This window comes from Pelobates fuscus, chromosome 1, assembly GCF_036172605.1.
Source record: "Pelobates fuscus isolate aPelFus1 chromosome 1, aPelFus1.pri, whole genome shotgun sequence".
Taxonomy (NCBI): Eukaryota; Metazoa; Chordata; class Amphibia; order Anura; family Pelobatidae; genus Pelobates; species Pelobates fuscus.
The window spans coordinates 27,976,244-27,988,740 of record NC_086317.1 but is presented as its reverse complement, the minus strand read 5'-3'; the positions used below and the strand labels follow the sequence as shown (position 1 = coordinate 27,988,740).

The 12,497-nt window shown below is 41.1% G+C and overlaps 1 protein-coding gene across 1 annotated transcript in view; it reads left to right on the top strand.

Moving 5' to 3' along the window:
- Positions 1–2,554: 2,554 nt before the first annotated feature.
- The window catches only part of LOC134602290 (interferon-induced GTP-binding protein Mx3-like), a 74,147-nt gene continuing 64,204 nt past the window's right edge, over positions 2,555–12,497 (top strand). The window contains exons 1-4 of the mRNA XM_063447040.1: positions 2,555–2,744; positions 8,723–8,860; positions 9,259–9,413; positions 11,327–11,465. Coding sequence (XP_063303110.1) covers positions 2,555–2,744; positions 8,723–8,860; positions 9,259–9,413; positions 11,327–11,465 — 622 coding nt within the window. The remainder of the gene's footprint in view (positions 2,745–8,722; positions 8,861–9,258; positions 9,414–11,326; positions 11,466–12,497) is intronic.

The following is a 12,497-nucleotide window of genomic DNA, read 5'->3' as shown; positions in this document are numbered from 1 at the left end:
GCCGATGTCCCTCGGCAATGGGTCAGGCTCCGTCCACGCTCCTTCCCCACTGACGTCAGCCAGAGAGCTAGTGCGCATGTGCGGCAATGTCCACGCTCTCATTAGGATTTCCCCATAGGAAAGCATTATTCAATGCTTTCCTATGGGGAAAATCTGACGGTGTAGGTGCTCATGCAGAGCGTCAGGATGTCCAGCGTCAGATAATGGACCAAAGGTCCGTTTCGATTCCGGAAGTCCATCCAGTGGACAGCCACTAGAGACGAATTAACCCTCAAAGGTAATTATTGCAGTTTCTCAGAAACTGCAATAATTACCACTGTAGGGTTAAGGGACATGAGACATTGCACCCAGACCACTTCAATGAGCTGAAGTGGTCTGGATGCCTACAGTGTCTTTCTTTCTTTCTTTCTTTTTTTTTTATTTAAGATTTTTATTGTGCACATAGATTTTAACATATAAGCTTGTGGTGCCCCAACAACAGTCCTCAAGCACATATATTTGTGTTACATTAGGAGCAATATGAAAAACTTGCACATTTTTTTTTTATAATTATACGAGATGTTCAAAAAGCATCTGTGTCATGTTGCTTAGGGTTACAGGTTAAAGATGCATGTTGGTAAGCTCGCTGTGTGATTGTGTGAGTGTTTTTGTTTGGTCTGGAGGCTGAGATTTCCACGGGTTCCAGGCTCCAGGGCTCAGAGTGTCGATGAATGGTGCCAGTCCCTGTGTCTGTTATAGGCTCAGGTGGTGCTCGTGTGTGGGTGTTTTCAGAGCTGATGGTTGCAAGTATGCCAGTGTATGTAGTAGCCTATGCCTGCTGTGCGCTGCCTGTCGTCGAGTTGAGCAGTGAAAGGGTGCCAGTTAGTCAGGTGTGTTTGGTGTGGTATGGCAGGTGTATAGTGGTGCTCAAGGACAGGTGTGGTTAAATTATGGCACTTCAGGTTGGGGATCAAGTCCCGGGTCAGCCGACCCCTCTGCTTGGTGGTAGGCTTAGGTTGCATAGTGCGTTTAGATGGCAGAGTTCATGTGGGTTCCCCCCCAGTGCCCTGGGCAGTCATGAAGGCCTGCATCCTCTGGTCTTGAACTAGGGATCTCTCATGGAAGGCCAAGTTCTGCCCTTGTGGGGGGCCGCAGCTTGTCCCGATGGGGTGACTCTCTCTAAGGCGTTGGGTCATCTGCTTTTGTGACCGATGCTCTGGGGCTGTTCCCCTTGTGGTCTTCAGCCCAGGTGGGACCTTCGTGAGAGACTGGGAGCTTGTTTTATAGGGATTGCCCAGGGGGGATCTGCTCTCCGCCCGCCCTCTTAGTCCCGCTTACTTGTCGCTGCCAGTGCCGCTGGTTTCATTGTGGATTCTGCAGGTTTATCCTGGAGGCAGTCGTAGAGTGCCTGCTCAGTTCGCAGTGAGGGCGCCCTCTCGCCCTTTAGGCGTGCACATGTCTGGAAGGCGTCGGCCATCTTGTGATGAGCTGCCCCGCTTGCACTGCGCTGTAAGGCTGGTGCTGGAGCCGTGCCGCAGCCCTGGGTTGTCACCCGTGGGGACCGGGATAACCCCCACTGGTCCATAGGGGGAGGGGGACAGTGATACACCGATCGGAGACCTGGGGGAGCGGCCGTCTCGCCCCAGCTCAAGCTCGGGTAGGCCTCAAACCTTCATCTGGCAACTCTGATGCCGTGTCGGGTCGAAAGTGGTACCATCGTGATCTGCACCGGCTTGTGAGTGGTTTGGTAACCATTGTGGGTCTGTGCCCTTTTGTGGCTCGGGTTTAGTTTCAGTTTAGCCGCTCAGACGCGGGAGCTCAGGCAAAGCATGTCTCATCCGGCCAGTGGTCAGGCTCCGCCCCCTACAGTGTCTTTCTTTAACTATTTAATTCCTCTCTATGTTTTTACTAGCTCTGCTGCAATCACCAAAACTTTCTATTAGGCATCTTAGTTTAGCCTAAAAATATCCCCTAAATAAGATGACAATTCAAGGAAAGATGGCATATTGACACTTCAAAGATACGCATGCATGATTTAGTTTAATTTGACTCCCGCTCTCACAAATTGAAATGGTTAATCTGTGCTTTATGCAAAAAAATAAAAAAAATTTATGTATATATGTATGTGTATGTGTGTGTATATATATATATATATATAAAAATAGGACATAACAATATAAAAAGTAGAATTGCAAAAACAAACAGTAAATGAAACTTAGGAACTCTTAAATCACAAAATCCAGTATGTTAAGGTGATATCTGTGGGAAAACCTATAATATTTGCTTTCTTGATGAAACAGTGATAGAAACAGAGATTTGAATGACCATTTTATGGGAGCTTACAGTCAAACCTACCAGGCTCAAGCAAACTTTAGCAGGGATGTCTTCTAAAAACTATACAGAAGCTCCAATTGAATTTATATAGTACAATTGACTTTCTACCATTTAAAGTCAAACTGTTTGAAAACTGTGCTCCGTTAATTTGAGAGAGCTTATCAATATTTATGAAACTGCATATATCAAGTCCTCTAGAAAATGGAACATGATTTTTTTTTTTTTTTATCTTCACCCAGAAATGGATAACTTTTTGTGCAACCAATATGAAGAGAAGATACGGCCTTGTATTGACCTCATTGACTCGCTGAGAGCTCTTGGGGTGGAGAAGGACCTGGGTTTACCAGCGATCGCTGTTATTGGGGACCAGAGCTCCGGGAAAAGCTCAGTTCTTGAAGCTCTGTCCGGAGTCACTCTGCCAAGAGGCAGCGGTAAGTTGCTCCCTTCTTGTAGATCAATGTCTACTGTTACAGCTTTATGAGTGATGCACAAACTGTGGTGCACCCAAAATAACAAAATGTACTCAATGTAAATAAACATATTAAAAGGAAATTTCCATTTCAATTTTAGTAAGTAGTTTGTTTTAGAAGACACAAATAACTAGTAAAACTGACAAATACAGACAATGCTGGTTAGACTAAACATAAATTCAGAATCAATCAATGGAAGGTTGCAAAGGAAAAGTCCTGTTTATTAATCAAGTGTAAGCTATGCAAACTATTTATTTAAACTTACTATTAAGCCATTTTAATGTTTTTTGAACTGTTAATTCATATTTTTAAAGCAAATTTTCAAAAACACTTTAGTTATAGTTTCCGAATTCTTTTGACCACTCAAAAAAGACAGTTTAGAGTCCATGTGGAAATGTACTCATCGTTAATTGCCTGGGTTTTACCGTGTTCTGATTCCTTCCTCGATCGTTGAAATAAAATACTTAAGACTCCAAGAGTAATCACTAACTTGTTTTTTTTACTTTAGAGTTCTGAGTAGGTAGGAGTGAGTCATGGGTCACTAACCCCTGGTTGCAGTTTTTTCTCTTTTTAGCCTACTCTTTTTATTTTTAATTTATTGTTATGTCATGTGTACTTTATTAAAATGGAATTGGTGGAATGTGTCTTGATGTCTGTGAGTTGGGAGGCCAGTTAGGAGGATGTGCAGTAACTTATGAGAAATATAAATCCGAGTTAATTTCAGAGGACATTGCCACCAAAATCAAGTAGCTTCTAGTCATCTCAAGTTTAAAAGCAAGACTCTTTTTTTTAAATTTGTGTTTTATTGGTTTCGTACACATGGGTATACACTTATATCAATAACTAAGAAATAATATAACATTTATATAATAAAAGTAACAGTTGGTGCGAAGCAGCCCAAACATTTTCGTACAAGAAACCTGGGTAGCCATGTAATTGCACTATGCAGTATGTAGCACAAATTCAGTATACCAGGGCTGGTGCTCCCTATAGGCAAACTAGGAGGCTGCCTAGGGCGCTGCTTAAGGGGGGGTGCCAGCCCTGACAAGTCAGATAATTTTGAGTATGCCGCCGTACATTTTACCAGGCACTCAAAAGCACTTACATTGTTGCTCACTAGCACCCGGTAGAGCACAGGTCCGGCGGCATACAGATCAGTCCGCTCAGCCAGGTCCCCCTCCTCCCAGGCATGCATTGCAGCAGTGCGCAGGCGCTTCAATTCTTCGCTCCCGCCCCTTCCCCTGTACGTGGGGAGAAGTGGGTGAGAGCATAATGTGCAGAGAAAGGAGAAAATGCGCAGAGAAAAGCAGCCAGGTACAGGGAATGAACAGTAATGAAGGTAAGGTATGTCAGAGAATGTGTGTTAGTCTGCTTCAGTCAGTATGTTTATATATGTCAGTGTCTCTGTCTGTATGGGTCAGTGTGTCTGTCTGTATGGGTCAGTGTGTCTGTCTGTGTGTGTCTGCATAGGTCGGTGTGTGTGAGTCTGTGTGCATCAGTCTATATGGGTTAGTGGGTGCATGTCAGTTTGCATGGTCAGTGTGTGTCTCCTTGAGTCAGCATGTGTGTTAGTCTGCATGATTAGGTGAAGCAAATGGGCGGCAAATTTGTTTTTGCCTAGGGTGCCAAAAATGCTTGCATCGGCACTGAGTATACCTAACTAAACTGAAAAGCAGAACAGGGAAACATTTGGAACAATGTTATTGAGGACAGCACAAAGAGGCCTAGTATAAGAGCTATACTATCATTGCCGAGCACTTCATAGCTGCTTACGGTTTGGACGGGGTCAGTGAAGTGCCCTCTCCTGTGTCCCTCCATGCTGCATCTTTTTTCTTCCTAGTTATGGCTGCTGCTGGGTATTTAGCAGTTGCAAGTTCCCCAGGAGTGTCTCAGGTTCCTGATCTGATGTAAAGGTGAAAGTCTTATCTCCATGTGGGACTGTTAAAGCTCCATCGGAGCCCCAGAGATATTGGACTGATCGGTCTCTCAGCATCCTGGTTACCGGAGACAATTTGGTTTGACAGCGAAGGAGATGTCCTCAAATAGTGTCACCACAATGCCTTCAAATTCTACACTTCCCAATGCCCTGGAGCGTGCCATGATCGTGGAGCAAATCACTATATTTCTGGTCACTACAATTATGTCTCTGGTGGTGTCAGCTGGAGCTGTGGCAGCCTTTCGATTTTGGAATGCTGACCGAAGCGTGGATGGGTCCACACCTCCTATAAGGCCCATGGAGGTAAGCAGCCTCTCGGTGTAGGGCAGTAGTGCCTCCCAACGGACCTGTTATGGGACTCCCCTTAGGCGGACATTCAGATGTCTGTGCCAAGACGCCATGCAGACCTTTGCAGTCTCTGAACCTGTTGGGTAGGCCCCTCCACATGGGTCCCAGGGGCCTGGAGCCAGTCATCCCTCGCTCTCTCTCTCCTACACTCCTTTACTCTTCTGGGTTATGACACCCCTTTCTTTTTGAGTGTCCTAGATATCTACTTTCCACACCTTGTATAGTTCTAGGAGCAGCCTCTTTATGTTCCCTTTCATTCAGGGCGTTGAGTCTTCATCTGACTCAGATTCTCGGTCGGCTTCACTTTGGTTGGGAGAAGTAGGAAAGTGTGCATCCTTCTGTGAGTCCTCCTCCATGGCTCGTGCTGCAGGTGCCATCTTGGGAGTCTCTCACAGTGCAGGCCTCTCGAAAGAGAATCTACTATCTGTCATTTGTGGACTCTCAGGTGCGCACATCTATGTTTACGCCCCATTTTATCATCTAGGAGGGCAATAGAATAGGTTCCCCTTGCAGCAACCATACAGGATAAAACTGTCTATTACGGTGCTGTGCAGAGTTCCACGGGAACATGTCCATTCAGTTTCTTAGTCAGCCATGCCCCCCTCAGCCTACTCCTTTTATGTGCCCCAATTGGTATAATAAATGACATCAAAGGAAACATAGGCCTCAATGTAATTTGTCTGAACCTAAAACAGGAATTATTATTTTCTATTAGAAAAATAAACTTCAAATAATTTATCCAAAAAGGTTACCATTAACGATTATGAGAATTAGTTACAGATAAATCCTTTGAAAAATATTTTCTAACAAAATGGGCTAATTTATGATTCAAATTAAATCGAGGCCATAGTTCTCAAAAGTTTAGCAAAATGTGGTCACATGATTAATCATACCGCTGGAGATGCAGCCAGTTTAACTGCCTTGGGGCCTGTAAGCTTGAATGGCCTATCAAGTGACAACCACTCTAAAGGTCATTCAATGAGCATCTCTGATAAAGGATCCGATCAGGTGCCACAACCCTTTATATGCGCATCGGACCAGGCCCCTGTCAGTTAGACTGTTCCCCTGTGCAGCCGTGCTGATTTTGGGGGAAGTCACTCCCTTCCAGCACATGCAATAGAGAGACAGTCCTACCCAACTCCCATCAATACCAGCTATTGGGGTGTCTCTCCAACAGACATTTGAACCGCAAATCTAAGAGTCCAGGGCAGCCTGCCGACTGCCATCAGCTCTTGGCAGGCTGCGACTCCCCAAGCCGATTCGTCGGTTTCATCCCCTGGCCAGGAATACCGCAAGCTGTGACAAAACAAGAAACAGACAGCACACAACCAGCCAACAGCAACATATACATTTCACGGGTGGGAAAGTTAGGCTCCTTCAAAACTTCCTCGGCATCTGGTGAGTCCCAGCCCCTTGGGCACCCTTATATCAGCCCCAATGTTGCTACAAAAGTACCCCCCTTGGCCAGCCCCTTAGCCTATCCAGCAGTCACGTTCTCCCTTCCTTAGTGTCCAGGGAGATTCAAGATGGCAGCAGCAAGTACTTACAACAGTTTATTCACAAACTTCAGGGTTAAAATCATATCATGCCACACCACCTCCAGCTTTATAACTTCTCTTCCTGCAATCCAATACAGTCCTTAGAGCTTTGCCTAGTGCTGGATTTCAGGTGAGAAAAAAACGAATTGTATTGATTTTTTAAATAATGTTTAATGTTTAATGGTGAGAAGTGACCAACAGAAGAAAAAAATAAGGAACATTGAAAAAAAATCTAAATGTATGATATATTTCATATTTATATAACTAAATAAACACATCATTTTTTTATTATTATTACTGTTCCTTTTTTTTCTTCTGATGGTTACTTCTCGCTTGTACCAAATGGTGCAAAAATGTACCTATCATTGTAATGTAAAATAAATAAATAAATATATATAGAGCCCCGCAATTATGGAATAACCTCAGGGACACAGTCAAATCTTCATTCAATCTAAAATCTTTTAAGAGATCTATGTCAATATACCTCAGCACAGAATGCACCTGTCATGGTTGAATATCACCTGTTATATGTAAAATTTATATATGTGTGTGTGTGTATGTATATATTTATATATATATATATATATATATATATATATATATATATATATATAATGTATTTTTTGTAATATTGTATCCTTTTGTATCAATGAAATGTTTTGTGGACCCAGGACATATTTGAAAACGAGAGAAATCTCAATGTATCCATCATGGTAAAATATTTTATAAATTAAGAAATATACATACATATATACATACATACACATATATATAACGTATACTAAGGACATTTTTTTTTTGCTCTTTTGGTTCGTCCAAAACGTTTGTCCCAAAAGGACTCCATGAACAAAATGTATCCAAACCAAAATGCCAGCTGGACAAATTTAGAATAGCCCAGAACAAATAATTTTTTTTCAGATGAACAACATTTTTTGTTTGTGCATAAAAAGTCAAATGGTTGGGGGATGGGTATGTGAATTTGACTGCAAATATAGATTGTTGAATGTGGGCAGATATGCGACTGGGTCAATTGGTAACTACATGGGTAGTGATAAGTAATCGGGGAGGTGTATGATGGGTACGTTTGATAGGATGAGTAGTAGAGTGAATGTGATTGGGTGATGCTATGTTACAGGTTGGGAGTATGTGACAGATTGTATAACAGATGGGGACTGTTGAGAGAGGCATGATGGGTTCACATTACAGCCACCAACATTGTTAACAAGATAGTTTGGTAAGTTACTGTAAAGACAATCCACGTGAAGTTCAGACAGGATACAATAATTTATAAAAGTTGATTAAAAGCTAAAATTTCCATAAGCAACAATGGGTGTACTTAAAGGGACACTATAGTCACCAGAACAACTACAGCTTATTGTATTTGTTCTGATGAGTAGAATCATTATTGTCATGCTTTTTGCAGTAAACACGGTCTTTTCAGAGAAAATGCACTCCACTGGCCACTCCTTAGATGGCTACTAGAGGTGCTTTCTGGGGCTGTGCTGCACAGTGTGACTCCCATTCAGTGTCTCCACCCTCTGCATGCAGACACTGAACTTTCCTCATAGAGATACATTGATTTAATTAATCTCTATGAGGAGATGCTGATTGGCCAGGACTGTGTTTGACTTGTGCTGGCTGTGCCCCTGATCTGCGTCCGTGACAGTCTCAGCCAATCCTATGGGAACGCATTTAATTTGCTCACAGAATCACTTCTAAAGATGTCAGTCAAGCAGGCAGATCAGGGACAGAGGCAGCAGCTCCAGACTTGAATACAAGTAAGAGTTTGCTATATTTAGGGAGGTAAGGGGGGGGGGGGGGGGTGGTGACAGATGGTAGTTTTAACACTGTAGGGTCAGGAATACATGTTTGTGTTCCTGACCTATAGTGTTCCTTTAACATGAGGCTTGTTTTGGAGCTACTCATACTGATGTCAAACTTGGTAAAGAAGTAATTTACCAATAACTCACAGGTTGCGAGCTACTACCCTTACTACTAGTACTACTTGTACTTCTCAACTATGATGCACTTTTTTTTATTTTCCTTTACAGCCACGATGTAAGTGCTGGCAACAGAAACTATTGGTATTTCTCATTATTTCTTTTTTTTTCTCAAAGGTATTGTTACTCGTTGCCCCCTGGAACTGAGGTTAAAGAAATCAGGAGAAGGCTCAGACTGGAGTGGTACAATTCGTTATGGGGATCATGAGAAACCTCTTTCAAGTTCAACAGAAGTGGAAGATGAAGTCAAAAAAGGTTCCTATTTTTTATTATCCAGTTCTAAAACATGACACCGATTAAAAGCCAGACCGAGAGAACAACCAACCAAGTCATAGAATTTTAGGGTGTTAGGGTGTACCCCTTCTCTGCTTATATAGCAATATTGCTGCCTATGACTGGCTTTTATCTGGGTTGCTATAATTTATTCATAAAGAGTCAGCACATCATATGGTCTAGATAGACCTTTCAGCACACTGTATAACATGCTCTACAAAACATCAAAAAATGTTTAAAAAATAAAAAAAACACTCAAACTCAGAAGACATTTTTTTTTAAAAGTCCTTCCAATTATAAGGGAGATTCAAATTTAAATGTCATCAACATTTATTGACAGATCATCATTTTGAACATTTGTTTTAATTTATTGTATTTAGCCCAGGACTGCATGGCGGGTGCTGGTAATGGCGTCAGTGATGACCTAATAAGACTGGAAGTTGTCTCTCCGAATGTTCCCGATTTAACACTGATCGATCTCCCTGGCATCGCAAGGATCGCCTTGCCTAATCAGCCTAAAGATATTGGAAAACAGGTATATCCTGCACTTTATGTAAACCTTTATTTAGTACACTAGTAAGTAAGTAATATACATTTTCAAAAATATTGTAGTTACCATTTCTTATTTACAAATTATCAGCTACAATAAATATAATACAATGTAGTACATATGTGCCATATTTCATGATCTTATTATTGATTTTAACTCAGGACACAGGCTATGTCACTCTACTTACCCTTTTACGTAAAGCTCATTCCACGCCCTATTAAAACAGCACAAAATGTTGTCATTATTCACACTTCTTCCCATTCATACATTCTTTTCTTGCTACACATATTTTTACTTCCTGTTTAATCCATATGATGTTTTTCTTTCTCTAAATTCTTATGCTACATTTTCCTTTAATTGTTATTTTTTATCTTGTTTCCATCTTTTCCCAAGTTTTCTGTACTTCGTTCCATCTATATTTTCTCATACTTTGATTGACTACAGCTTCTTGTGTGCAGATACCATTCTCTATGTCCTCTCTACATTCTTTGTCAGTTCTCAGATTCTTATACTGATTGCATCTAATTGTGTGTCTAGTGCCTATCCCTTTTCACATTTTCATAGGTCGGTTGTTCCTCACCCTGGTTTTATTTTTATCCCAATCCCAATTGCAATAGAACTTTCGTTCACCTCACTTTTATGATACTTCCTTGATCACTAAAGACAGCCATATGGCAAAAGCTAGACATCAATCAGAGGTTTGGCTTGAATTTCAGTTATTACCAAATATGTCCCAGCCAAGATCACATAAGGTGATTAGAGATTTGCATTTTAAAATGAACATATCTGAAGATGGCATGCTGATATTGTTGGATCAATGGAAACTGTGGTGTACTAACATGTCAACCATCATTCTGAGAATCTAAAGCAGGGAGAGCGGGAGATGGAATCTAGGTACTGGATATGACCAGGTGGCAGGCCATGATGGGCTAGTAGCCTAATCTTAGGGCATCCTTAATTGAGAAGGTTATCTGTCAAAATGTTTTATTAAAAAGTGCAATCAAAGCACCATAGCATTTTATTGCTCTTTGCATAAAGAATGTTTCAAGGACCCCCCAGGTCCTCTCTGCTTGCAAAATTCACACCAGCTCAACTAATGCAACTCCTTCATTTACACACATCACACAGTAAACCTATGCTGGCCTACAGTGTATGGCTTATGGTCTGATTTCCGTTATCATCATGTGGTAGAACAGGATGGATGCTTTTTGACAGCTTTTTGGTCTGGGCAGAGCAACAATAACACTGTATGTAGTGTTTTTGCAAGTAATAATTAGATTTTATAACTGTGACATTTGTGACCTTTGTTTTTAAAACTCATGTGTACCCTCCATTTTTACTCAGCAGATATTTCCGTAGTCTAACTTGATTTAGTTTATATACATCATGTGTATGAGGTTTTTGTTCCCAAAATCCTTACTTACATTTTAAAACGAGTCAGTAATGAGGAGGCAAAGTGTGAGGGGTGATGGTACAAGAACAATTGGAGGGGTCCTTGGCACCTCTCACAATGGCAAGCCATACAGGGGCCAGTGCCAGGTGGTCTAATGGCCAAAGCTTTCTAATGGTCTAATGACACTTCTCAGTTGAAGTGACAATGACTTTTTAAAGTGACCATGGATTTACTACAACTCGTTGTTACCCGTGTTTTAAATCTGGAGATTATTTTAAGGTAGTATATTCTCTGTATCCGCAACCTTCTAAGAAGTGTCTTTGCTGAATATTGATGATAATTGTGGATACAAACTAATGTAGTATTGGATGTTTTGTAACTATATCCTTTTATTTTAATGACAAATATGCAAACACACACACATCACTTTGTTCTAGAACTGCTACACTATAAAAATGTTATCAATTGCACCCATGAATATTTTACTTTTTTTTTTTAATTGTAGATCAAGAATATGATCACCAAGTACATCAAAAGACAGCAGACAATAGCTTTGGTCGTGGTCCCCTGTAATGTTGATATCGCAACAAATGAAGCTCTTGAGATGGCTCGAGAAGTGGATCCCAGTGGTGAGAGAACATTAGGTAAGAACACATATTTCTCGATATATGAACAGCAATACGTTTATTTCCTGATAATTCCTATCTGCAACAAAGATTGTGTTTAGTGTACATACATTTCTATAAAGGAGTGCACATTTATGGACTATTTAGAGTAAATTCATGTGATATGTCTGCATTCCTCCACAAAAACAGCAATTGCAGCTTGATTTCATATGATGGCTTCACTTCTGCCTACAATTTCCTTAACACGTAATGGTCATTAGAGGAATGTATATGCCTCTGTACAGATATTGCTGATTAGAAACAGGTCTTCAAGAATTGACATCAATATGTACCATTTAAAGTAACACTAACGCATTGGGAATATGAACCTGTATTTATAATGCCTTAGTGTCTCTATGTACAGTTGCAAGAAAAAGTATGTGAACCCTTTGGAATGATATGGATTTCTGCACAAATTGGTCATAAAATGTGATCTGATCATCATCATCTAAGTCACAACAATAGACAATCACAGTCTGCATAAACTAATAACACACAAAGAATGAAATGTTGCCATGTTTTTATTGAACACACCATGTAAACATTCACAGTGCAGGTGGAAAAAGTATGTCAACCCTTGGATTTAATAACTGGTTCAACCTCCTTTGGCAGCAATAACTTCAACCAAACATTTCCTGTAGTTGCAGATCAGACGTGCACAACGTCAGGAGTAATTCTTGACCATTCCTCTTTACAGAACTGTTTCAGTTCAGCAATATTCTTGGGATGTCTGGTGTGAATCGCTTTCTTGAGGTCATGCCACAGCATCTCAATTGGGTTGAGGTCAGGACTCTGACTGGGCCATTTCAGAAGGCGTATTTTCTTCTGTTTAAGCCATTCTGTTGTTGATTTACTTGTATGCTTTGGGTCATTGTCCTGTTGCAACACCCATCTTCTGTTGAGCTTCAGCTGGTAGACAGATGGCCTTAAGTTCTCCTGCAAAATGTCTTGACAAACTTGGGAATTCATTTTTCCTTCGATAATAGCAATCCGTCCAGGCCCTGACGCAGT